The 27827-nt window shown below is 37.3% G+C and overlaps 2 protein-coding genes across 2 annotated transcripts; both read left to right on the plus strand.

Annotated features, from left to right (window-relative positions):
- The first annotated feature begins 18695 nt into the window (after nucleotides 1-18695).
- LOC117424202 (liprin-beta-1-like) lies at nucleotides 18696-20233 on the plus strand. The gene is made up of 3 exons (XM_034040352.1): nucleotides 18696-18845; nucleotides 19571-19682; nucleotides 20104-20233. The coding sequence occupies exons 1-3, from the start codon at nucleotides 18705-18707 to the stop codon at nucleotides 20208-20210; spliced, it is 360 nt and encodes a 119-aa protein (XP_033896243.1). The 5' UTR covers nucleotides 18696-18704; the 3' UTR covers nucleotides 20211-20233.
- Nucleotides 20234-23857: 3624 nt separating this feature from the next.
- Nucleotides 23858-27581, plus strand: LOC117424127 (rab15 effector protein-like). The gene has a single exon (XM_034040226.3). It carries the CDS (start codon nucleotides 24417-24419, stop codon nucleotides 25131-25133), a length of 717 nt encoding a protein of 238 aa, XP_033896117.1. The 5' UTR covers nucleotides 23858-24416; the 3' UTR covers nucleotides 25134-27581.
- The last annotated feature ends 246 nt before the right edge of the window (nucleotides 27582-27827 follow it).

A 27827-nucleotide genomic window follows, 5' to 3' on the forward strand; every position in this document is an offset into this window, starting at 1 on the left:
TCAAGGAAATGCATGCACATGGATTAGGGAGTGGTTAACATGTAGAAAACAGAAAGTACTGATTAGAGGAGAAACCTCGAAATGGAGCGAGGTAACCAGTAGTGTACCACAGGGATCAGTATTAGGTCCTCTGCTATTCCTAATCTACATTAATGATTTAGATTCTGGTATAGTAAGCAAACTTGTTAAATTTGCAGACAACACAAAAATAGGAGGAGTGGCAAACACTGTTGCAGCAGCAAAGGTCATTCAAAATGATCTAGACAGCATTCAGAACTGGGCAGACACATGGCAAATGAAATTTAATACAGAAAAGTGTAAAGTACTGCACGCAGGCAATAAAAATGTGCATTATAAATATCATATGGGAAATACTGAAATTGAAGAAGGAATCTATGAAAAAGACCTAGGAGTTTATGTTGACTCAGAAATGTCTTCATCTAGACAATATGGGGAAGCTATAAAAAAGGCCAAAAAGATGCTCGGATATATTGTGAGAAGTGTTGAATTTAAATCAAGGGAAGTAATGTTAAAACTTTACAATGCATTAGTAAGACCTCACCTAGAATATTGTGTTCAGTTCTGTTCACCTCGTTACAAAAAGGATATTGCGCTCTAGAAAGAGTGCAAAGAAGAGCAACCAGAATTATCCCAGGTTTAAAAGGCATGTCGTATGCAGACAAGCAAAAAGAATTGAATCTATTCAGTCTTGAACAAAGAAGACTACGCAGTGATCCGATTCAAGCATTCAAAATCCTAAAAGGTATAGACAATGTCGACCCAGGGGACTTTTTTCACCTGAAAAAAGAAACAAGGACCAGGGGTCACAAATGGAGATTAGATAAAGGGGCATTCAGAACAGAAAATAGGAGACACTTTTTTACAAAGAGAATTGTGAGGGTCTGGAACCAACTCCCCAGTAATGTTGTTGAAGCTGACACCCTGGGATCCTTGAAGAAGCTGCTTGATGGGATTCGTGGATCAATAAGCTACTAACAACCAAACAAGCAAGATGGGCTGAATGGCCTCCTCTCGTTTGTAGTATGGCTTCTCCTTTTCTACACGCATTTCGAATGTCATTGTACAACAGATTATTTTGCTCAGCGTCTGAATTTGGCGGTCTATAGCATGCTCCTATTATTATGCCCTTTGAATTTGTGTCCATTATTCTGACCCATATTGATTCTGCATTGTTTTCTTTGTCCTGATTTAACACCTGGGCTTCAAGGCTATTTCTTATGTATAGCGCTACCCCTCCGCCTCTTCTGTCCTGCCTGTCTTTCCTATACAGTGTGTACCCACTAATATTATATTCGTCTCCATCACTCTCAGACAACCAAGTTTCTGTAACACCTATCGCATCGTAGTTACTTGTTAGTGCAGTAGCTTCAAGTTCTAATATTTTGTTTCTGAGACTTCTAGCATTAAGATAAATACATTTAATAGTGGTCTTACTTGAGTTGTTGCCCTTGTTTTGATGTGGTCTCCCTTCTGTTTTTTTGTTTTCTCCCCCCTTCCTTTCTAGTTTAAATGCTTCTGGACCTCCTCAAGGATCCTTTCTCCGAGTAGATTGGTTCCCTTTCTGTTTAAGTGCAGTCCGTCCCACCTGTATAGATAGTCCTTGTTGTAGAAAGTGCTCCAATGTTCAAGAAAGGTGAAGCCTTCCTGTGTGCACCACGATTTCAGCCATGCATTTTGGTCACCCTAATACCACAGATTAGGGTGACCCTAATACCACAGATTAGGGTGACCATATCGCTCCATAATCCTCTGGACACTAAGATAAAACAGGATTTTTAATTTCCCCTTAAATTAAAAGAAATTAACATATAAACTATTATAGCTTCGCTATTATAACTATTATAGATTACTGTTGTTGCATAATATACAATGTCTGCGCGGTAGCATAGTTAAGGTTTGAACGAAGGTTCTGTTTAAAGTCGATTTTACAACCAGCTCAAAATCGATATGCATGAAAATTAGCGGGGTAGCATTTGGTGAAATACTTTCTGAGATACAGCATGTCGATAAAAACACTTGTTTAAAAAAAGAAAAAGAAAAAGAAAAATTAAGACGCTTTTATATACACCTGTTTCTCAAAAAGTACTGCTAATTAAGGAACCACACTTGGCATACACATAGTCACCGGGAGTGTAGATGTGCAACAGGGTATTTACATTTTCGGGAGGGGTCCTGGTTTTACCAAAATTGAAACAAAAAAGATAACGGTCTGACGTCACTTCTGTCTGACGTCAGTGGCTGGTGTCGTTGCTTTCGACCGTTCCATTTCACTGAATATGGAGACATTGAATAGCCTGTAGTTCAGCACACACGGGTCAGATCTGTGTTTCTGTCTGGATAAAACTGGTAATCCGTGATAATAATTAGTGTTTGTGCCTTCAGTACTGGGGAAACTAATAATAATTTGTTCATTTAGGAAATACGTTTTTCTCCTCCCCCCTCACTTTATGATACAGTCGGGAGTTCATCGAAACTGTCCGTGTTCCATTCCACACACACAGCGTCAGCGGTCAGAGAAACGAACACGTGAAACAGAGAATGCAGTGGCACTTTACAGTATTACCCTGTTAGCTGGGTTGTATTGTTGCTCACCAGCGGTAAAAAAAACAAAAAAATCTTTCATAACTAAAGGGGGAAAGAGGTGCCGTGGCTCAGCCCTGGAGAGCCGTGGCACAAATTAAGCACTAGTTAAATAATAAAATGTAAGCCTCCGATAAAGGCGTCTACCAAATAGATAAAAAATAATAATAAAGACTACAATGTATTTGTTATGACACCTCCTATTTTAAACTGCAGTGCTTTTTTGTTTATTGAAGATCGTTGTTATTGGGTTTGTGATTATTTGTTTCTATCAAAGTTGTATTTTGCTTTGTTAAACTAATGATCTGACTGACAGCTTTACATGGCCCGGCTTGAACAATACTCTTGTTCGTCGAGGAGTAAAAGTGAGGATTTCTTAAGTCAGGAAATTCCTATAAACTTTAGTAGACAGTACTTCAGTTTAAACAAGTTTCAGAAGAGTATTCTGTTACTTCTGCTTTTATTTCTTTTGAGTTCACCTACCAAGCTCGTGTTTTATTTCAAGCAGCGTAGGTCTGTCACTTTACGTAGTCACTCAGTGCGAGTTATTTTCTTTAGGCATTGTTATATACAGTCTTGTTAAAACAACATATTGTATTGCAAAGTTTAAGTTTATGCACTGTTAATACGTGCTTGAAATGAAAGTAAAGAGACAGTGACTAGATCGTAAAATAAACGAAGCAATTGAGAGGCAGCTGGACAGTGTTTCAGAAGGACCACGTTTCCAGATAGAGAGAGCGAGGTAGACTGCAGCGACAGAGAGGTTTGCCGTGATCCACAGACCGCAAGTAACCGAGAGCTACAACTGGGAGAAGCCTTTAAGAATTGTGAGTTTTTCCACAAAGTGTTTTCTTTTAAAATAGCAAGCGTAACTGTGTTCTCAATAAAGCTTGTGAAGGGGCCATTTTGTTTTATTTCTAGGCCACAACGTACCCGAGCCACGATTCAGGCCTGCAACAGTGTTTGTTTGTTCGTCTGTCTACATGTGTGTTACACGTGGGGCTGGAGTGCACTCCACTAGCGTTTATTTTGAATAGAATATATTGGAAGAGTACATTTGAGTTAAAAACCACTGAAGCCTAGAGTTTTTAGTTACTGTTTGGTGACTTAAAAGAAGTTACATTTTGGGGAAAGTATTTTGTTATTGGAATTGTTTATATTGTATGTACAATTTACTTACCTGCAGTTCGTTATATTAGTTTAACTTGAATCCCCATTTATAAAGATTATTTTTATATAAAATTCAGTACTGTGTGTGAGTGTGATTTTATTAGTTGTATATTGCTCTTGCTTAATTTGCATTTGTTATATGGTTGAATATAAGTTCCTGTGGACGCGTGCCAATAATAGGGAAACCACGTGACCATCTTTTTTGGAGGCATTGCTAAAGAAGAAAAGTAAGTGTGATAGTTTAAGTCTGGTAACAGTGTGCAAAAACAAAAGGACCATTGGTTCTGGGATAATAGATAAGAATCCAGGGCCCTTACTGTTAGGTGGAAGGCCTATTTGTGTAGGGGTAAGTGAGACAAGTGTTACATAAGTACATACATTATACACTTTCTGCTATTTGTTTACTGTATATCGCTGCCAAAGGACGTTTGAGATTTTATAAAGTAACAGCGCACGCTGGTCCACAAAGTTGTTCTTCAACTGCTACAGAATGTTTGATACCTTCTTCACAACGCGAAGTAATTTACTGACAGGTGGGTAAAAGCTATTATTAATCATTTGTGTTGATTTAAGAAACCCCTGAAATAAGGATGTATCAGATAGCAGTAGAACATCCACGAGTAAAATAAAAAGTTATTGAACTTTTGTTAATGAAATGGGTCAATAACAATATATTTTTTAGAAAGTGTAAGACATGGCTGATGACGATAATCAATCGGCATGAATTGAGAACATAAATAAATGAATACAACTCGCAGCGAGTAGTCTAAAGCCGGTAAAAAAAAAAAAACATTACAATACAGTATATTATTAATACAGTGACAATACAACTGTAGTAATATTCGTATTGTAATTGTTTGTGTAAAACTCATCAAGACAGTACAGTAAAGTACAACTATACAGAATTCTATTTATTACATTTCAAGTAAACTTTTGGGCAATTCGGTTTAAAAATTCATGTAACCTGCTATTGTTATTGTCTCATTTTTAATAAATACTCTTAGTATATCACAGATTATTATATACATTTTCAGATATCCAAATCACTATACAGAATTCTATTTATTACATTTCAGAAACCTTTTTTTCCTTTGGTGGTTGGTCCAAATATCTCCTATCTAATTCAGGTAAGAACTGACAAGACATGAAAGATGGGCCTGACAGATAGAAGAGAGAAGAAGCAACGGCAAATCCAATATGGCATCAAGACCTTAAATTGCACACAACGCATCCTTCTGCCTAAAAACTTGCAGGATTCTTACATGATCTTTCTAGAGAGAGTGGACAGAGCCACACAACATGAAGAATAACTTCCCCCCGGCAGTACTGTTCAAATAATGTCACCAGCTCTTCAGCCTCAGGTACAGCCCTTGCTTTTCCCCACCTTTCCAGCCTCAGATAGAGCCATTGCTGTCCCCACCTCTCCAACCTCAGGTACAGTCCTTGTTGTCGCCATATCTGCAGCCTCTCTGGCAGCCGTTGCTGTCCCCACCTCTCCAGCCTCAGGTACAGCCATTGCTTTCCCCACCTCTCCAGCCTCGGTACAGCCATTGCTGCTTCCACGTCCTCAGCCTCAGGTACAGTCCTTGCTGTCTCCACCTCTGTAGCCTCCAGGTAGAGCCGTTGGTGTCCCCACCTCTCCAGCCTCCAAGACAGCCATTGCTGTCCCCACCTCTCCAGCCTCAGGTACAGTCCTTGCTATCCCCACCTCTCCAGCCTCAGGTACAGTCCTTGCTGTCCCCACCTCTCCAGCCTCAGGTACAGTCCTAGCTATCCCCACCTCTCCAGCCTCAGGTACAGTCCTTGCTGTCCCCACCTCTCCAGCCTCAGGTACAGTCCTAGCTATCCCCACCTCTCCAGCCTCAGGTACAGTCCTTGCTGTCCCCACCTCTCCAGCCTCAGGTACAGTCCTAGCTATCCCCACCTCTCCAGCCTCAGGTACAGTCCTAGCTATCCCCACCTCTCCAGCCTCAGGTACAGTCCTTGCTGTCCCCACCTCTCCAGCCTCAGGTACAGTCCTTGCTGTCCCCACCTCTCCAGCCTCAGGTACAGTCCTTGCTGTCCCCACCTCTCCAGCCTCAGGTACAGTCCTTGCTGTCCCCACCTCTCCAGCCACCAGGGCAGCCGTTGCTGGGGACTCCAGGGACAGTCGTTGCTTTCCCCCCTCCTCTAGCCTCAGGGGCAGGGATTAATAACATTTGATTTTGCCTCAATAAACCTGGCTTTTTAAAAAAATCTTTACATACTTCTTGTTGGTTGTTTGATTTTCCAAGATACCTTCTGCAAAACTATGGAAATTCAATGGCAAAAACTTCATTAAAGTAACGTTAAAGTTTGTTTGCAAATGTCCAAAAGGTTAGGAAATTGCAAGTTAAGGTAGCCATGCAACCTTAACTCTGCACCCTTATGTGTATGTTTCCTGTCACACTTGACATCATCAATGACATGGGCAATGACATCATGTGATAGAGTCCTGGTATACTTGCCTCAGGCAGCCGAGGAGAACACAGAAGAAACTGAGGTAGAGAGATTGACGTTGATACGCCGACACAGGCGCACGGGATTTAATCAATAAACATAAACAAAAACTAAACAATAATGTCATGTGACGCTACCAGCGATGGTAGCGCACAGAGGACAATACATGACTGTACAAACACTCAAAATAAAACACAATACAACAAACTATAAATCAAAGGTGCCGTGAAAACGGCAGGCCTTGCAGCAGCCCCAATCACAGCGATCGCTATGTCTTTATACTGATGCTCCGCTGAGACACGCCCACCTGCCTGCTGGAACAGATGATTGCTTTCAGCTGCTGCTCCACACAGAAAGTTAATCCTCCCCGGCAGAACGCCACAGCAGTTAAACAATTAATTAAATCAATTTACAACAAACAACGCAAAAATATACAATAAAACTACATATTTCCCATGTGTAGGGCTTCCGCCCTGCCACATATCCTCCCGCTCAGAATGGACCCCGTAGGGGTCCATTGGACATTTTTTTTTTCTTTTTTTTTTTTAAACACACAAACAAATCATAAGACTGGGAGGGAGGGAGGGAGGGAACACTGGAGCCAGCAACAACAATCAACACACGCCAGGCTCCAACGTTAGTTTCCACTCAAGCATCAAATCAGTCATCAATGTCACTATAATTATAAGAACATAAGAAAGTTGACAAACGAGAGGAGGCCATTCAGCCCATCTTGCTCGTTTGGTTGTTAGTAGCTTATTGATCCCAGAATCTCATCAAGCAGCTTCTTGAAGGATCCCAGGGTGTCAGCTTCAACAACATTACTGGGGAGTTGGTTCCAGACCCTCACAATTCTCTGTGTAAAAAAGTGCCTCCTATTTTCTGTTCTGAATGCCCCTTTATCTAATGCCTTTTAAACCTGGGATAATTCTGGTCGCTCTTCTTTGCACTCTTTCTAGAGCAGCAATATCCGGCATGCTGATCCAGACCACAAGACAATATCTGGTCAAAGGTTAGTGGTGGCAATCTCAGGTGGAAAAATGAGCCGTTGACCAACACCTGCCAGCATTTTCCAGTCTCTAGCAGCTTCCAGTTGTCCTGGGCGAGGATTGGTTTTAACACCTTTTCTTGGTGGTTGCTCTCCTGGGCGGAGGAATGTTGTATTTTGTGTGTAATGTTTTGATAGAACAGGTGGCAACTTATTGATCATGTTACGCTTGTCTTCCAATACTAAGGCCAAACATCGCAGCACCTGGTCATGGCGCCAAGTAAACCGTCCTTGGCTAAGAGCCACCTTACATCCTGTCAAAATGTGCCGTAGTTGATTGTGCACTAGTGCCCATACGCTGCGTAGTATTAATACCTGTGGGTCAAATGCAATAAAAGCAGTGCTTAGTGCTATGCACAAGCCAGACGTCCTGTCTCAGGACTCCCTGCCTAGCATCCCGAATGCAGTACACAAGATTGGCTGGCAAGACCTATGGTCAATGGAACAGAGTAGGATCAGTTTCCTCATCAGGTCAACATATGATGTTCTCCCATCACCACAGAACCTAAACCTCTGGGTAGGAGAGGATCCCTCATGTCCTTTGTGTTCATCACCTGCAACATTAAGGCACATTTTGACAGGATGTAAGGTGGCTCTTAGCCAAGGACGATTTACTTGGCGCCATGACCAGGTGCTGCGATGTTTGGCCTTAGTATTGGAAGACAAGCGTAACATGATCAATAAGTTGCCACCTGTTCTATCAAAACATTACACACAAAATACAACATTCCTCCGCCCAGGAGAGCAACCACCAAGAAAAGGTGTTAAAACCAATCCTCGCCCAGGACAACTGGAAGCTGCTAGAGACTGGAAAATGCTGGCAGGTGTTGGTCAACGGCTCATTTTTCCACCTGAGATTGCCACCACTAACCTTCGACCAGATATTGTCTTGTGGTCTGGATCAGCATGCCGGATATTGCGTTACTTACGCAACGAGCGCAACGTGCACCACACTGCTAGCCTCAAGTGTTCCAAACGCTTTGCGCAGTGGGTACTGTACACTGCATGAACCGCGTACCATGTGCACTGTGCATAAAGCACTAGAAAGGTAGGGGTACTAGTACCTGCGCACTTCGCGCGCTGTGAATACCGTACACTGCGTGCTGGGACACTACGTACACCACGTACCATGTTATGCTATCGTGCTCTACGCTGGGGCGTTGGAAAATACGCAGTCTGCGTTGTGCACTTGCACACCAAGATAAAATCACGGGCTATGCATGCGCCGCGGTACCGCAGCCCTGGACAGGCCGCTACGCAAGGTGCGTACACTAACCGCGTTGTCAACACACACACCTGGTCAGCGTGGAGCGTGTACCGGGGGGGACAGAGGCTGAAGCCGCGGTGAGTGATGTTTTATTCAGACAAAAAATATCACAATTTCTAATGAGAAAGAAGTGAAGGAGAGAGAGAGAGTACACCGAATTCACACGAACTGATTCACCACAGCGGTCAGGTTCGGCCAGTGGCTCCACTCGACAATGGGGATATGGCAGTACCTAGCCCCGAGGAGGATACTGTGTTACTCTCAAGAAGAAAAGACAACTCATTCACGCATGACTGCACAGACAGTCGCTCACATACGATAGACAGTTAAAAAAGAGCGGGCTACTCAGTCTTTTTTCAAGAGTCGTTGATTCCAGGAAAGCGGCAAGCCAGCTTTCAGAACGAATGCTAGGGAAATACAACTGACCCGAATCGACTCGAGGGCTATTTCTTATCACTCAGCTAAACACAGAGATCTTACCTTACCGTCTTGAGAAGGAAAAAGAGGGAGATCTTCCTGTGAGTGACGGTTTTATACCCTCGGTGGGCGGGACCAAATGCGTGATCCCAGGAAGGGGCCTTTGGTTGGCAGCTCTGGTATAGAGAGCTCAGCAATACCTACCTCAAGGGCAGGAATATCCCATACTTAATGTTTGGCGGTCGTCTTCGAATTGAAAGGGAACTAATTATTTTCAAATTGTTTCCAAATACCGTCAATGTGGATTGAATGTGGTTATAACTGATTATTATTATTATTATTATTATTATTATTATTATTATTATTATTATTATTATTATTTGTTTGCTTAGCAGATGCCTTATCCAGGTTGACTTACAGTTCCAATTGTAATTGCAATACTTTTCAATAAGTTGCTAATGTGCTATTATAACCATGTAAATATCGTTTAAAAAGCATTACAGACAGAGTAGTTAACTGAAAGTTTTAAAGTGTAAATATAGTTACAAGTAAAAGCAAATACAATATAATTACAATTAAAGCAAATGCAAGTTGTGCAAATACAAAGAAGTGCCAAATAGACAAGTGCAAGAACAAAATAAATATTTGCTGGCTAGCTTTTCTATTTGTTTGATTTATAATAAAGTTAATAACCAGTGTGAAGAGAGTTTCTTAATGTACAAGACATGTCATCTCACACGAGGACCACAAAGCAAAGCTCAACAGTTCAGGCTAAGCAAACAGCGCAATGATATCTCTTATTTATACAAGAGACAGAATAACTTACACAACTTATATAGTAAACTACGTCATGCTGTTTCTGTTTTTTCCTTTCAACTACCAGCAAGTCCATCTCCACCAACCCTGCCTCAGGTGTCTACTGGAAAGAAAATCCACACAACACCTTTAAGACTGGTTGACCACGAGTATTCAGCCATGGTGAACAGCTCCTGCAATGATCCAAACAGTGTGCTTCATCCAACAACCAAGCAGCACATATCTAGGTATGTGATACACCTGGCAAAGATGGAAAAGACACAACAACTCATCCATCAACACCAGTCCTGAAAAGCTCCAGGAGACTCAGCTGCTGTGGCATAAATTAACTGAAGGCAGTGCCACTGTACAGGTCCCAGTGGTAACCGTGTCACCTGCAGCTGTCAACCCACCTGCACTGCTGTTAACACCTACTCCTCCATCCACTGCCTTAACATCCGAGTCAATTGAAAAAACCGTGCAAGAAATTATGGACAGACAACATCAGCAGCAACAGCAGTTCAAGAAAACCAAAGAAGGGACCATCAGGTACTTTTACTGCTCTACAAAAGTGTTGAGATGCCACAAAGCAAAGATCAGAGCAGAAAAAGAGGTCTGGCTGACTGTGCAGGTTCTGCAGATTGGCATTAAAACAGGGACCAAACAGAAAAATACATCTATTGTCCTGCCAGGATGTTTAACCTTTACAAAGATCATGGGGTGACACAGGACATGACCTGGTCTGAACTCCAAGCATGGAAAAGCGGAGATGGCAGAGTGAAAAGGGAAAATAAAATTGGTTGGACAAAATAGTACTATAAATACAGTTGTTGCTTGGACAACATATACAAAATAGGACTGTAAATACAGTTGTTGCTTGGAAATATCAAAACACTACTCTAGGCTGTTATTTGGACAACAAAAAAAAAACTACTGTAAATATAGTTGTTGTTTGGACAACATATACAATATAGGACTGCAAGTGTTGCAGGTGTGCTTCAGCACCTTATTACTGATTTATTTGTATTATTTTTGTTTGCGTATTATTACTTATTTTACTTTAATCACGATATGATTTTGTATATTCACTCTGCACTATTATTTATAGCACTGCTGTGTTCAGCAGACACCCCTCCCTCTAGAGCTGTTGCAGCCTGTTTGAGTCCAAACTGCTTCGGGACACTGAGAAGGGGGATTCTGGATATTTGTATTGTTTTAAACAATTACTATTTTGTTCATTCTTGCTGCTGTTGATATAGCTGTATTACTTCTATTGCTATAGCAATAGAAGTAATACAGCTTGAAATGTATTTTTGTTTACGACTGTAAGTCGCCCTGGATAAGGACGTCTGCTAAGAAATAAATAAATAAAAATAAATAAATATAGCCATGCAGGACTACACTTACCAGAAAGCATTGCAGGGCTACATTAACCAGAATGCATTGCAGGACTACACTTACCAGAGTGCATTGCAGGGCTACACTTACCAGAATGCATTGCAGGGCTACACTTACCAGAGTGCATTGTAGGGCTACACTTACCAGAATGCATTGCAGGGCTACACTTACCAGAGTGCATTGTAGGGCTACACTTACCAGAATGCATTGCAGGGCTACACTTACCAGAGTGCATTGCGATTTGAGTTAAAAAGCCTGAACTGTTCCAAACTGTCCCGTTGAACAAGGAGCCCTATGCTCTACATACGAAGGATACGCTGGATTTAGTCCAATTTCAGAACCACATATTTTGACGCCATTTAGTAAAGAATTCCCTTGGCGATCGCGGGGGCCAGTCGAGAATAGGTGTAACAGAGAATCCAACTGCAGAAGCCTGTTTTCAGGGTTTTTTTTTTTTTTTTGTCCCTGGGCATTACACCTCATTAGCACTAGTAGACTGGAATAAACACTCCTTTATTGTTAACTATTTAACTTTTTGCTGCACAACATATTATTATTATTATTATTATTATTATTATTATTATTATTATTATTATTATTATTATTATTATTATTATTATTATTTCTTTCTTAGCAGACACCCTTATCCAGGGCGACTTACAATTATATTTCTGTTACCTAGCTTATCTTGTATATATTACATTTTATAGTATTATCATAAGTTTAACCCATATGATAATAATAATAATAACAGTAATACTGGAAGCACTGCAGAGACTGGCATAACTCAGCACACTTAGAGACTATAATACTGAAATGTAATTATCTAGAAATCATTAAGATATTTTTTATGCAAATTAAGCTACTTACAGTATAAAACATTAATCAAAATACATAACATATTAAAAGCAACAACATAATGCATTAATATATATATATATATATATATATATATATATATATATATATATATATATATATATATATATGACACACACACACATATTGCATATTATTTATATATCTAGTTACACGGTTGGTCAACGTGGAATAACCTGTGAGAGTTTATGGAATATTTGTAGACAATCAGTCAACTTTTCAGAGTCTGCTTTTGTAAAACATAAAAATGCCAGAATCCTTTTTTCTGAAAACACTTGAAAGAGTTCCCACTTGATCACTATCTCTGTGTGACCTCAAATAAACAAACCTGCAAATTCAAGAACTTTCCAGTCACTTCCGTAGAATCTCCATTTGTACTTTTTTTGTAAATCTATCTGTGAATGAGTGAGCACATGCTTTTACTTTTAAATGAATACATTATAATTTTACAACAACCAAGCTGGTTAAACTATAATGCTTATTATTATGAGTTAAAGAAGAAACCATGTGTAACATTAATAGATTTAAATGTAAACTAAATATATATTTACAATACAGTATTTTGATATGTCCAAGCAGCAACTATATTTATGTTGTGTGTGTTACTGGGATAAGTTATAAGTTTGAGATTCTGGGGTAACAACACCTTGGTAATGCAGACAAGGAAGCCAGACAAAGTAATTATCAAAAGGAGGTTTAATTATTAATTGTACAATTAATTTTTAGAATACAATGAATTGTATTCTAAAACTACTAAAAGCAATCAAATTTAACTATGCAAAAACACACTATTAAATTGGCTAAGCACATAAGCAGGGGTGGAAATAAGACTCCCATTGTATAGCAGTAGGAGTCATTTCAGGTTTTCTGACCTGCAGACTTTTTTTTCCAGCTTCTTCAGTACAGTTTATACAAGGGCCTGCAGTTAGTAAAACCTGAAATGGACCAAACTGCTATGCATTAGGAGTCTTATTTCCATCCCTGCATATACAATTAACAATAAAAGTAATAGCTAATTTAATAGCAGCAAAGGTAACAGTAACTATAGCAATGGAATTCAAAATTATAGTTGTATCAATAGCAGCAATGTTAGCAGTACCAACAGAAGTAGTACAGCTATATATAAACAGCAACAAGAATGAACAGAATAATAACTGTTTAAAACAATACAAATATCCAGAATCCCCCTTCTCAGTGTCCCAAAGCAGTTTGGACTCAAACAGGCTGCAACAGCTCTAGAGGGAGGGGTGTCTGCTGAACACAGCAGTGCTATAAATAATAGTGCAGCGTGAATATACAAAATCATATCATGATTAAAGTAAAATAAGTAATAATACGCAAACAAAAATAATACAAATAAATCAGTAATAAGGTGCTAAAGCACACCTGCAACACTTGCAGTCCTATATTGTATATGTTGTCCAAACAACAACTATATTTACAGTAGTTTTTTTTTCTGTTGTCCAAATAACAGCCTACAGTAGTGTTTTGATATTTCCAAGCAACAACTGTATTTACAGTCCTATTTTGTATATGTTGTCCAAGCAACAACTGTATTTATAGTACTATTTTGTCCAACCAATTTTATTTTCCCTTTTCGCTCTGCCATCTCCGCTTTTCCATGCTTGGAGTTCAGACCAGGTCATGTCCTGTGTCACCCCATGATCTTTGTAAAGGTTAAACATCCTGGCAGGACAATAGATGTATTTTTCTGTTTGGTCCCTGTTTTAATGCCAATCTGCAGAACCTGCACAGTCAGCCAGACCTCTTTTTCTGCTCTGATCTTTGCTTTGTGGCATCTCAACACTTTTGTAGAGCAGTAAAAGTACCTGATGGTCCCTTCTTTGGTTTTCTTGAACTGCTGTTGCTGCTGATGTTGTCTGTCCATAATTTCTTGCACGGTTTTTTCAATTGACTCGGATGTTAAGGCAGTGGATGGAGGAGTAGGTGTTAACAGCAGTGCAGGTGGGTTGACAGCTGCAGGTGACACGGTTACCACTGGGACCTGTACAGTGGCACTGCCTTCAGTTAATTTATGCCACAGCAGCTGAGTCTCCTGGAGCTTTTCAGGACTGGTGTTGATGGATGAGTTGTTGTGTGTTTTTCATCTTTGCCAGGTGTATCACATACCTAGATATGTGCTGCTTGGTTGTTGGATGAAGCACAATGTTTGGATCATTGCAGGAGCTGTTCACCATGGCTCAATAATCTTTCCAGTAGACACCTGAGGCAGGGGTGGTGGAGATGGACTTGCTGGTAGATGAAAGGAAAAAAACAGAAACAGAGATATCATTGCGCTGTTTGCTTAGCCTGAACCCTTGAGCTTTGCTTTGTGGTCCTCGTGTGAGATGACATGTCTTGTACATTAAGAAACTCTCTTCACGCTGGTTATGAACTTATTATAAATCAAACAAATAGAAAAGCTAGGTTTAAATGAAAAACAGATTTCCTGAGAGGAGATGGATTATATGGATTCTGTCAGTTAATAATTCCCTTCACATTTCCTTTATCCCCTTTCTTTTTTCTCACTGTTTTTTTATCACTTTGATTATATTTGATATTTTGAGCTTAGTAGTAACATTTATATATATTTTTTTTTTGGTGTGAACACTTTTTGATATTTTTTTTCGTGTGATTTTTTATTTTTATTGTTTGTCACTGTTTAATTTTCCCCAACTCCTTTGTGTTACTGATATGATTCTTTGTGATGTGGTCTCCTTTGATACTAAATATCTATATTTCATTTTTTGAATTAAAATATATAATGCTACATATAAATACTGAGTAATCTAAAAGTTGAAAGGAAAGATTGAAACTGATTAAATTTGAAGAGTGGTTAATTAAGGTCCATTATTTTTATACTTCCACTTATATGTCACTATATATTTTTGGATATATATATATATATATATATATATATATATATATATATATATATATATATATATATATATATATATATATTATTCTTTTTCACCCTTTTTTATTTATTTTATCAACTACTTAGAATTAATCTTCTGGATCTGATATTGATTGACTTTTATTTTTTTCTTTTTCTGGTTTGTTTTCTTTTTTAAATTTTGATAAAAACAAACAGGTTAAAATAATAAATAAAAAAATGTGTGGCCAGTACATTAACAGACATAACATGAATTTCTTCAGATATTCCTAAACATAACTCTAACCCCAACCCTGGAGATGGACTTGCTGGTAGATAAAAGGAAAAAACAGAAACAGCATGACGTAGTTTACTATATAAGTTGTGTAAGTTATTCTGTCTCTTGTATAAATAAGAGATATCATTGCGCTGTTTGCTTAGCCTGAACTGTTGAGCTTTGCTTTGTGGTCCTCGTGTGAGATGACATGTCTTGTACATTAAGAAACTCTCTTCACACTGGTTATGAACTTACTATAAATCAAACAAACAGAAAAGCTAGCCAGCAAATATTTGTTTTGTTCATCCACTTGTCTGATTGGCACTTCTTTTTATCTGCACAGGCTATATTTGCTTTTACTTGTAACTATATTTACACTTTAAAACTTTCAGTTAACTACACTGTCTGTAATGCTTTTTAAACGATATTTACATGGTTATACTTATTATTATTATTATTATTATTATTATTATTATTATTATTATTATTATTATTATTATTATTTATTTCTTAGCAGACGCCCTTATCCAGGGCGACTTACAATCGCAAGCAAATACAAATACATTCAAGTGTTACAATATAAGTCATACAATAAGAACAAGAAATACAATAATTCTCAAGTTTGCACTTAACTTATTGTAAAGTATTGCAATTACAGTTGCAACTGTAAGTCAACCTGGATAAGGCACCTGCTAAGCAAACAAATAATAATAATATAAAATCAGTTATAACCGCATTCAATCCACATTAACGGTATTTGGAAACAATATTAGTTTTATATAATATAGTTCGAATAGCTCCTTTATGACATTTACTCACTCTTACAATAATTAACAAAAACAACAATAAACCCATTCTTACCTGTCACTCCGAGCTACGTGAGAAAGTTGTGATGTTTATAGAAGAATGATGTTTAATAATATAAAATGTATATAGAATATGTTTTATAGATAGTGTTTTTCAGAGGAGGTTAAACTGCAGTATACAGAAATTAAGGATATTTAAATCTTTATATATTTTTTTTATTCTCTATATAAATATAGTTGGAATAGCTCCTTTTTACGTTTACTTACTCATACAACAACAACAATAATAAACAAAAAATAACCGCACTCTCACCTATTTCACTCCTCGCTCCGCGAGCACGTTATGTTGTTGATATCTCACTCACTGTACTCACTCTGGAGAGCTCGAGGCGGGAGCTCTTGTTTAGGCACAGACCTGCACAACAGCGCCAAAACCACGTAGCGGCGGCAGCAGTATTACATCCGTAGTGGTTTAGCACTACCATAGAGAATGAATGGGAAATGGTTTAGAGCGGTTTAGCTAAACAATTCTCGATCGCCGGGAAGAAGAATTACTGTACCTAGTGATAACAAAACTCTTTAAACTGTTTAATTTATATATATATATATATATATATATATATATATATATATATATATATATATATATATACTTTTTTTAGTGTTCTTTTGGACAAAACCTTGGAGCTAGACAGCCTTATCTTTTATTTGTTATCTAGAAAATTGCTAACGTTAACTCAGGCAGAATTTCAGACCAGGTCCTCTAATCATTGAACATGCTTTGTCATTTCAAGGATAATCACATTCATCATTATTTTTTTTTTCTTTCTAAAGCTGTTGTGGCAGTGCTAATGCATGTTATTAACAAACAAATCCAGTTGTTCATTATTCATTGCAAAATGGCATGTGCTGCTGCCCTGTTCCCACTTGACCGTAGATGTGAAACTAAGCAGAAACCGCTTTGGGATTAGTGGTTCGCAATAGCTTCCATCCTTACAAGTTCCTGGGTAGAAACCATTGTTCATTGCCACATTCCTTGGTCCTGGTGTCCTGCAAACTAACAACGGTTACAAACATTTTAGTTATTAACTGTCATTAGACTGCATTCAGAGCTGGGATTTATCCATAATGGATGTTTCTGAATATATTTAAGACATCCTATTTTGTTTGGTTTATAGTACTTGTATGGCACAAATGGTATAGCATTTGAAAAGAGGATTTTAAAAAATATATAAATAAATAAATAAATAAAGAGTAGATGGAACAGTACGGGCTAAAGCGTTTGACATATAGGCAAATCTGTGCACCACTTAAACCAGCACTGAATGGGGTCATATAAGAGGCAAAAAAAAGTTTTTGCTGATGGATGTTCTGTATTTATGTATAGCAGAGACAGAAAAAGAAGGCTCTGAACACATAGATCTGGCAAGAATGCCTCATAGGTCTGCAGAGGCCGACGGCTCCCAAACATCACCTTCTTCCCCAGACTCCAAGAAAAAAGCCAGAGGAATCAAGAAATTGTTTGGAAAGTATGTTTCTGTGAATTTGATGAAAACCTGTTCTTAAACAGCAGTAACCATAATTAGGGCCACATTCTTTTCTGTAGTGTATGGAAATTGATTAAAATACAGGAAATAATAAACTTGGCAGATATTAAAGAAAAAAAAGTCTGTTTAATGTAATATGACAATAAAATATATATTTTTTGTAAATGGGGTATTAGCATTGTAATACTGCTTAATTTCATGTAACAGATATTTGTTTGTCTGAAACATTAATAAATGTTTAGTATTGTGCGCTGTAATTTCAATAATGTATACTCTTACTGGCCTCTGTAGTTTGGGTATACGTTACTACTGGAGGTAGTAAAGGATTTTTTTTCTTTCATTCCCAGGCTTAAAAGAAGCCAGTCAACAACATTTAACCCTGATGATATGTCTGACACAGAATTTAAAAGAGGTGGCGTGAGAGCAACTGCATGCCCCAGGCTCGCTGGTCTCAGGACCTACAGCATGCTAACAGGTACGATACAGTAAATCAAAACGGACAAAGATGTTACTGAAGATAAATATTTCAGTGCTGGTAAAATACAGCAGTCAAGCGTTATTATATCGGCAATGCTGTTTTTATTACAGTTAAACAGAAGATTTGAATGTTTAAGTTTATGGCACAGTTTGCATTACAGGTGGATTAGTTGTCCACGTGGTGTAGTGATAACACTGAAAGGAGTGGTGGCAGAATAATGTGACCTTGTTAGCAGCTGCTTGGTGTGAAGTTAATATTTGAATAAGTAAAGTAATATTAAAATAGTGTACTTAAGAATAGGTTTAAGGTTAAGTAGAGTAGCTCCAGATATCCTTTCTTATATTTTCATCTTTCTGTTACCTTTTTTATGTTTTTTGTTTTGTTGCTCCAGTATTTACATTAATAATTGTTCTGTATCTGAATCCACCTTGTATTATTTACACCTGCAGAATCCTAGTTGTCAGTCCCGTTTTGAGTACTTTCTGATTATAAAGAAAATTATAATATAAAGTCCTTTCAACCCTTAGTAGAGAACAACAAATATAATATTGCCCCGAATTACCAAGCAGATTAGTGAACAGATTGTCGGTATTCATTTTAGGCTTTTGGGGATAAATAACATTTAGTGTGTTTGTTTATTCATTTTTTCAAACAGCGAATTAGATATGCCGTTTGCAAAGTGGACAAAGGAGCAAGTGTGTAACTGGCTACAGGAACAGGGCCTGGGTTTAAATGTGAATTTTGCCAAACGGTGGATCATGTCAGGACAGACTCTACTGCAGGCTTCACAGCAGGACCTTGAGAGGGTGAGTAATGCTGTTGAAGAGGAGGAAACATTTTTGTCTTTGCTCTAAATTACAAGACGATCACCCTTTGGCTTGGATTGAACCCAGTAAAGAAGGTGGAAGGGCTTCAGTGGGTCCCAGTTAAAGTAAGAACTTGTATACAGTTATGCTAAAATATTTCTGCTTTTTAAATAATTTATTATAAAGGGTTTTCTGACCACAATGCATTTGTGTGTATTTTTCATTGATGTGCTTCTATGTTCTTTTCCAGTTCCATAGATACTAGATGGCTCAATAAAGTGGTGCAATCCATTTACTTTGGCTGTGCTCTATTGGAAAATATGTTTGACCCTCCAGTTTGTTGCAATAACTGGTTAGATTAGATTTACATCAGTATTTATTTTGACAAATTTACATTTTCACTTAAGAGCATTTGTTTTAAAATAATAATAATAATAATAATAATAATAATAATAATAATAATAATAATAATAATAATAATTAATAAAAAACATTAACTATATACATGTTCATTTATGTGTTGGCAACAGTTGCAATGACGCACTAGTCTAATGGATAGCACTAAGGAGCTGTGAAACTTAGTAGAATCCGGATCTTAGTTTCTGTTTTATTATTAGTCTCTTTGGAAATGTTTGAAAATCTCATTTTTATTCTCACCATTCTAAGTAAAGTAAACAAGATTCTAAAGTTTTAAAATAACAAAATAAACGTCCCTTCCTTCATAGGAGCTTGGAATTAAACAGCCTCTTCACAGGAAGAAGCTGCAGTTGGCCTTGCAAGCCCTTGGCTCAGAGGAAGATGACCGCAAAGGAAGACTTGATTTCAACTGGGTCACGAGTAAGCCGCTATATGCATGGGACATTCTAACGTGTTTATGTATGCTCTTATTCGAAGGTGGATTTTTAATTTTAATGGTTTTTCAAAATATTAAATATAGCAGCAAACCTAACTGGTGTTTCAAATTACATTTCCATTGCAAATTATTATAAATTAATACAAATTGTTATCTTATTGTCTCAAGTCCCCTTTTCTCCTTAAACTCTTGTTCTCAGAAAATAGGAGGCACTTTTTTACACAGAGAATTGTTAGGTTCTGGAACCAACTCCCCAGTAATGTTGTTGAAGCTGACACCCTGGGATCCTTCAAGAAGTTGCTTGATGAGATTCTGGGATCAATAAGCTACTAACAACCAAACGAGCAAGATGGGTCAAATGGCCTCCTCTTGTTTGTAAACTTTCTTATGTTCTTATATGTTTAGGGTGGTTGGATGATATTGGACTACCCCAGTACAAGACTCAGTTTGATGAAGGAAGAGTAGATGGGAGAATGCATCATTACATGACTGTTGTAAGTTCCAGTATATAGGGATACAGAGTATAGAAAATGCTGTGTCTTTAACCTTTTTATCAAAAGCAGTACATTGTTTGCATGTCATTTGAAAGCAGATTTGCTAAAGCAGTTGCCTATAATATAAAAGAAAATCTAATCATTTTGAATTGAAATGTGCCAGGTCCAGTAGAGATAACAACAGGCTTGTATATATTAAAATAATAGAATATTGTAGGTTATATTCAAAATAAAAACATGTATTGTAAAAGGCAGTCAAAATGACTGCTTTGGTGGTTCTAGGTGGGCAGGATTAGCCTTTGAAAAGCTGTCAGGGTATTTAGTACATGTATTTAGGAAAAGTCATAAACGCACAGCCACATAACTTTCAGATACACAGAGTAATTTAAATTTGAAAACCTCAAACCGTCAGAATGACTGCCGTGGGGCTTCTAGTGTTAAAGAACACATGCAAAGCTGAACTTATTTGATCCTAAATGTTTTAACTGGTGGGGTCACTTGACCTTGGAAACTGATTTCGCCTATTTCTGCCCCAAAAAAAGTTGGAAGTGTTCTACATCACCTTAGTATCAAGAAAGCCATTCAGGTCCTGCGCATCAATAACTTTGAGCCCAACTGTTTACGCAGACGGCCCTCCGATGAGGTAGGACTATGTCAATGATGCTATTGCAATCTGTTCTTTTTACATTTTGAATGCATTGGGGTATTCATTGGGTTTCTCAGTTTGTTAGAAGTTACAACATGTTTTTCTTTAATTTACTTTAAATAATTATTAAATGAGGCAACAACAATATGTCCCTGAAATATTTATCAAATAAAGCTTTCCCATTATCTTTACTCTTACTGATTTGTTTAGAAAGATCTTCTGGATCAACATTTCTTTGTAGACAGCTTTAAACAATTTATTTTGTACCTTTTACGTAAGGTAACCTCTTCTTATTATGGCCTCCTTAACAACATAACACCAACAGAGATTGCCCAGTGGACAAATCACCGTGTTATGGAATGGCTGCGATGTGAGATTTAATGTGAGCGTTGTGCTGCTTTAGAGCAAGTCAGAATCTCATCGGACAGAAAAAAGGCAAGCACGTCATTCTGAAATGCCTTGCTTAAACAGTGCCCAACTTGCTGGAAATGTTGTGTAGTGATCTTTATATAGATTGTATATAATTTTTTTGTTGAGACTTTATGTGGAACAGTGTTTTTTTCTCCCTTCGTTTTACAACGCCATTTCGACGTTTGTTTTATTTGAAGTGTATAAGTTAAATTTCAGTTTTCGTTTGCTTGTTCACCTACAAAAAGGCACAAATAAACCTCATGTTATTAGTTTATGAAAATGTGTCGATGGCCACTGTTTACTGTGAAGAAACGGCAATGGCAAGGAATGAAAAAAAAAGTAAAAAATAAATAAAATGTGGTTTCAACTTTATGTACTATTTATTTTGGGAATAAACAAAGCAACGTTTAACTTGAACTGCTGTTTGGCATCCTTTGTTTTGTAGTTAATTCACTGGGGTAAAGTAAGGCCTACACAACGTATTCTTTACTCCTGGGATATTTTTTTTCTTTTTACTTTAACATGTTACATAGTATAACGTCTAGCTGTAAAATAAAAGCACACACAGGGGCCACACCCCCTGCCCCTGCTGCTTTGCTGTCTGTGCCTGCGTTCTGAGCAATAAAATGTCTTTTATTACTTTTTAAAAATGAACAAATATTTAAATTATGAGCGAATATCTGAACATGAAAATCCCGTCTTTGTCCCAGCACTATTGGTGACTGTAAAATTTGCATTGATAAATATGAGATAAAATATAATTATGTAAAATGTCCAAAACCTTCTACGGTATAGTGAAATCGATTGACTTTGTGCTCGGTACATGACTGCTTCTCAAGGTCAACTTCCATTACACTAATGTGTACTGCACAGTAAATAAAAACGTTTCAAACTCTGGCCAAATCAATGAAAAAGACAGCACACTTTGAGGTACTGTCTTCACATTTGGTACAACATTTATTGGTAAAAATTGAACCAATTCATAAATGTTTGTTAAATGAATGAAGATTTTTTTGAACATGTATTATTTTGTTTAATTGCATTGCTTTTAGGCCAGTGGACTGTCTTTTAGATGTTTTGGGATAATTGACATCAATTTGTTTTGCCTGTAACAAGTAAATATTACTTGTCGTCATTATTCAGATGGAAGACTCCGAAGGAACTGTCAGGCAAATTGGAGCTTTTTCTGAGGGCATCAACAATTTGACAGTAGGCTGTCTTTTGTGTTTCTTTATTCGGCAAGGTCTCTTGAGATCCCAGTTAAGGTGGTCTGAATATACAGTAGTTGGAAACCGTCTGTTTATGTTCAATAATACTAAAAGCACATAGGGTAAAATATATAATATGAATTACCATCACTTGATAAATGTTTTCCATTAAAAAGATCCACAAAAAATGTTTTATTTTTATTTTTAAATGGTATTTTTTAAATGTATTTTTGTAGTAGTGGTATTTTGTGAAACAAAACAACTTTTCTACATATCTGTCTTGCTCTTTAGGCTTTTAGTTTAAATTATATATGCTTCTGAGGGAGAAAGTTGCCTTCACTTTAAAATAAAATCATATACGTGACAGTAATTCATATTTGGTAAGTAAGTTTACTGGAATTATGTAGCTACCTCCTATGTGTTTTAAGAAACAGATTTTAAGTCTTCAACGCTGCTGAAAGATCACAGTGGGGAAAAATGAGGATGAAGACATTGTAAAAGAATATTATAGCTATGCAGCTAATGAATTCCCAATATTTTTGACCGCTTCAGTAATGCAATAGATATATAGTGCTATGGTTTTATATAAATGAACGACAGTGACAATATCTAATCCTAAATTTGATTACAAGATTAAAGTTGCATTTAAAGAGTAAATAGCAGGGTTCCGAAAAATATAGCATTGCACGTCCCCACGTGTTGTTACAACTGTTTAAATAACATACCTGTAGTTTTTCTTTTCATTAACATCCTGACAACTTTTTGCACATATAAGTTTAAGGTTCTCTTCAAAAGATTTGCTCTAGTGCACTGCTAGTGTAAGGATTATTGCCCACATTGTCAAACAGGTAACACAGAAATAACAAGCTATGATGTGGTTTTTTTTGTTTGTTTGTTTGTTTTATTTAATTGCTCTTCATGCAGATTTCAAACCCCAGTGCACTAGAGCAGACATTTTGAAAAGAGCTTTGAAACAAACTAAAGTGTAAAAAGTTGTCAGGATGTTCACATGAAAAGAAAAATTATAGATACATTATTTCAACAGTTGCAGGAACACGTATAACTCCATATTTTTCAGAACCCCACTACTTATTCTATAAGCTCTTTTTTAAAAGTAGAATTTAACTGGAACTGATAAGGTAAAACATTGAATGTACTAAAAAATAGGGGGGCAGGAGTGTGAGCAATAACCAGAGTCTGAGTAATCTGTAACCAACTTGTTTTTTTTTGTTTTTTCTTGCTGCAGGTGGTAAGTTTGCCTGCCTTGGTTTACATAACTATTAACAATTGCTGATCAAAACACAATGATTTCCTGGTAAAGGTTAATACTGTAGTAGACATAATTGTATGTATAAATTGAAACTCCATTTAGAAAAAAATCTGTATCCACCCAGTTTGTGTATTGTTAATACTGTATATGATTTAATTCATTTTTAAGCATTGTTTCAGGCAGAGCGTCCTGGTCACTAAGGTGACAGAACTGAGAATTCTTCCTCTGATGTATCTGTAGCAAGAATAGTCATCTTCAATGTCTTCCAAATTACCTGAGTTTTCTTCCTTTTAACATAATAAATATACCTTAATGAACTTGTAGAAAATCCTACTTGCACATTGTGGCACAGCATGTCTTTTTGAGATATTATTTAACTACATTTTTTAAGCACAAACTCGATAACATTCTGGTTCAATGTTATCTGACACGCCTAACAGGTAGTGATTAGCATTCTTTGCTACTATTACAAAGCAGGACCACACCCCAGAGCACTATATTCAGGAAGGACCAGTATTACAATGCTGTCTTAGCAGGTGAAAGCTGGTTGCATCAGGTGCTGAAGAGTCTTTCTGTTTTTTCTGCTCTTGTCTACTCTTGCCAACATAGTTATGCTGGAGATGCTGAACATTTACTGAAAAAGCACAGATCCTATTTTAAACTAGATTTCCAACATTTTATTTCCAAATATGGGACAGGTGCAGTCTCCGGAGCCGGTCCAGGACAGCAAGCCTGATGTCCTATGTGATGTTTTCAGCCAAGGTGTAGTGCATGCATCTCAAAGGCTGAGAGAGTACTTGGGGTTCGAAGATCCACAGAGCAAACTGCAGCCCAGCACAGACACGCTTAATGAGATTTTTCTTGTCAATTTTATCTCTTTCTGCATGGAGAAAGGTGTGGAGGAGCACATTACCACAAGCAAGATGACAAAACAACAGTCTCTACTGTTTGGAGTGGACTGGATATGGACAATTTTTGGGCCTGACAAAAATATCAGGCTCCAGTTTACTGTTCAAACGTGTCAGCTGTCAGATTTGGCAGTGAACGAGAGCGGTCAGTCAGAGCAGCCCTGTAGAAATGGAAAAGAGACTGCCACGTTGGATGTGCTGTATACAAACAAGGACAGGTTTGAGAAACTAGAGGAATTTTGTTCACTGGTCGGACAAGACTGTGTGGGACTTTTCATTGTGTTTGGACTGCCTGGAAAGCCAAAGGAAATCAGAGGAGCACTTTTGGATAGTGTCCAGACCAAAAAGGGTAAAAAGTCATTCTCCGGGGATAGTTTGGTGAAGGATTATATTATGAATACAGAGTCATTTCTTTCCACACGAGAGATTCTGGAGCACTGCTTGAGCAAAAAGAATAGACTCAAAATTGTGGGAAATGTTTACATCAATTTCCTTTAACCATGACTTTTTTCCCCCTTTTTTGGTATATCAAAACTTAATTTAGGTAACACTTTTAATCCCTCAAATTTAGCGTTCTACTTTGATTTATTGCTTTAATTTCAATTAAATGAGTTGACTTATTTAGTAGTGCAATACTGTAAATACATATATGGTATCGTTTCACTTTCAAGTGATACTTGCATTAAACAACTATTCAAAAGATATTTCCTTCAAGTATGGTTTGCACCACACCAAGATTGTGACCATAAAGTAGATTACTATGGAAGCAATAACATTTTATATTTTAAGTATGTTACCAGGGATTTATATGGCTGCCAAGTGGACACATTTTATACAGAAGTAAATGCGAATGAACACTTGCATGTATATTTAAATAACAAATGAATTGAGGTAAACTGTGTACTGGTGAACTATTTACTTATAAACTTGTTTGCTGACTGTGAAAAGGGCCTGTAGAAAATGTATAATACTTAACCAATTTGAAGCTACAGAAGGTCAGTGTCTTTGACGTTGTTAAAAAAAAGACACTTATCAGTTCTGTTCATAGACTTCCTGCCAAGGTGAAATTATTATTATTATTAGTAGTAGTAGTAACAATTTAGAAGCTCTAGGAAACCAAGCAAACCTTGCTGTTGTGAAGTTACGATTTTAGTAGTCGCCACCGCTTAGAACGGGTGCGTTTGTGTTGACGTGATTCACCCGCAGTAAGCGATGGATGGTATAAACATCCACACAATAACCTGACATTCAAAATGTCCCCCAATCACCAGTACAGTAATCAAAATAAACAAGCGTGTATGCGGTTAAAAATCTTTATTAAGACACTCATTGCACTAATAAAAAAGATTAATTAAAACCTATGAATGTAATAAAATAAGTGCAAAAAAGTAATGCAAGTGCAGAAACGTACAGTACAGGTAGGCTACATTACTGCAAATTGTTTTCAGCGAAGAACTCTGACACCCATCTGGACGATCTTTTTGTGCAAACTCTGATGTTGTCAGAGTTTCAGTTTCGATTGTATTTTCGTCAGCACTCGCCTCTTCAACTACTGAAATCCCAGCTTTTTTGAAGCAACGTTGCATTATTTGCTGACTGACAGAGTTCCAGGCATGCTTTAGCAAGCGTGCAGTATCTAAACAGACATTTTATTTACACTGAATTTTTGTGCTGATGCTAATCGTTTTTTTTTTCTTTCTAGCCATGCCTGCTGTTGCAGTCAGTGCTGTTTTTTTTTCTCAGCCTTGTGCCTCACATTCTATAGCACATATACCTTTTTGGATGAATTATGATTCTTAACTACACAAGGCCTTGTCAACTGATATTTCTTGTCTCACCTAGTGAAAAGAAATTGGGTACCAACAAGATATCAAAGTATCAATAAGTGTCCGAAATTAAGTTTAAGGTACTGAGGCGCTGAATATTATGACATTTCTTCAAATTTTACTTCCAACATAAAATCTAGGCCTTGTTTACATCCTTTAATAAATCATACTTATAATATCGATGTTTTTTTTTTTTAGATACAGAAAAGGCATACTGTATTTCTGGGACATCTGTTTTTAGAAATGTTCTTACTCCAACATAACCCAGAAATATTCAGTAAATAAGGACAAATAACATGGCAAATGCTTTATTTGCTTAATGGTTGGGCAGATTACAAGGTGGCCAGCTGTTCAGCTCAATAGAGGTCAACTGACATTACCAAGCCTGTAAAAGCAGATTGCATTTAACACTTAATAAAATTCTGCAGTAATATTTCTGAAATTTAATATTTAAAGCAAAGGCTACAAACAGATCATTTGTAACTAAAACTATTAAATTAAAATTCCCAAAGTTATGACTTACGATCTTAAGAATGTTACATGCATTGTAATAATAAGCCACATTATTACATAGTAATACTTGCACTATATTGCATTTTGGATGCTTAGCAAACATATATTAAAAGAATACCAATACTATGTTGCAAACAAATGTGCTTCCTGAAGCACGTTAAGCTGTGATGTACAATTACTGTTTGACATAATACTTGTACTACATAAGAGGCTTACTGTGGCATGCATACAAAAGCATGAGCAATATCGCTTTCTGCTTGGTAACATGCAAATGGTGTTAACTGAAAATGCAGAAAGATCTGGAGCTTTATGCTACTTGATCGTAAAAGACCATACACATTGTACTGCTGCTGAATAGTGCAAGCTTAAATATACTGCGATCTTAAATGTGTTTAAGCAGCAGTGTGGAGTAGTGGTTAGGGCTCTGGACTCTTGACCGGAGGGTCGTGGGTTCAATCCCTGGTGGGGACACTGCTGTTGTACCCTTGAGCAAGGTACTTTACCTAGATTGCTCCAGTAAAAACCCAACTGTATAAATGGGTAATTGTATGTACAAATAATGTGGTATCTTGTAACAATTGTAAGTCGCCCTGGATAAGGACGTCAGCTAAGAAATTAATAATAATAATAAAAAATTTTGTTTCCAATGTGGTTTTTGAGCAAGTTCAAATGGCTTTACCATCCACACAGCTGAAACTAGTGGATCAAAATAATGTGTGTAAACAGGTGTGTTTAAAAGATGACAGCTGGCACTGTACCCATTGAAAATATCTTCTTGCTTTTTTCCCATATACTCTGAGGAATGTATCACTATTCCAATGTAGGTAGGGAAAGTCACATAACGAGGGCCTGT

Source organism: Acipenser ruthenus, chromosome 19, assembly GCF_902713425.1.
Source record: "Acipenser ruthenus chromosome 19, fAciRut3.2 maternal haplotype, whole genome shotgun sequence".
NCBI lineage: Eukaryota > Metazoa > Chordata > Actinopteri > Acipenseriformes > Acipenseridae > Acipenser > Acipenser ruthenus.

What these genes read in the sequence shown, in the direction of transcription:
- LOC117424202 (XM_034040352.1), top strand. Translation starts at nt 18,705, where the DNA reads ATGCCGTTTGCAAAGTGGACAAAGGAGCAAGTGTGTAACTGGCTACAG. An exon ending in CACAGCAGGACCTTGAGAGG is followed by an intron (nt 18,846 to 19,570) that starts GTGAGTAATGCT and finishes CTTCCTTCATAG; the next exon opens with GAGCTTGGAATTAAACAGCC. An exon ending in TGATTTCAACTGGGTCACGA is followed by an intron (nt 19,683 to 20,103) that starts GTAAGCCGCTAT and finishes TTATATGTTTAG; the next exon opens with GGTGGTTGGATGATATTGGA.
- LOC117424127 (XM_034040226.3), top strand. Translation starts at nt 24,417, where the DNA reads ATGGGACAGGTGCAGTCTCCGGAGCCGGTCCAGGACAGCAAGCCTGAT.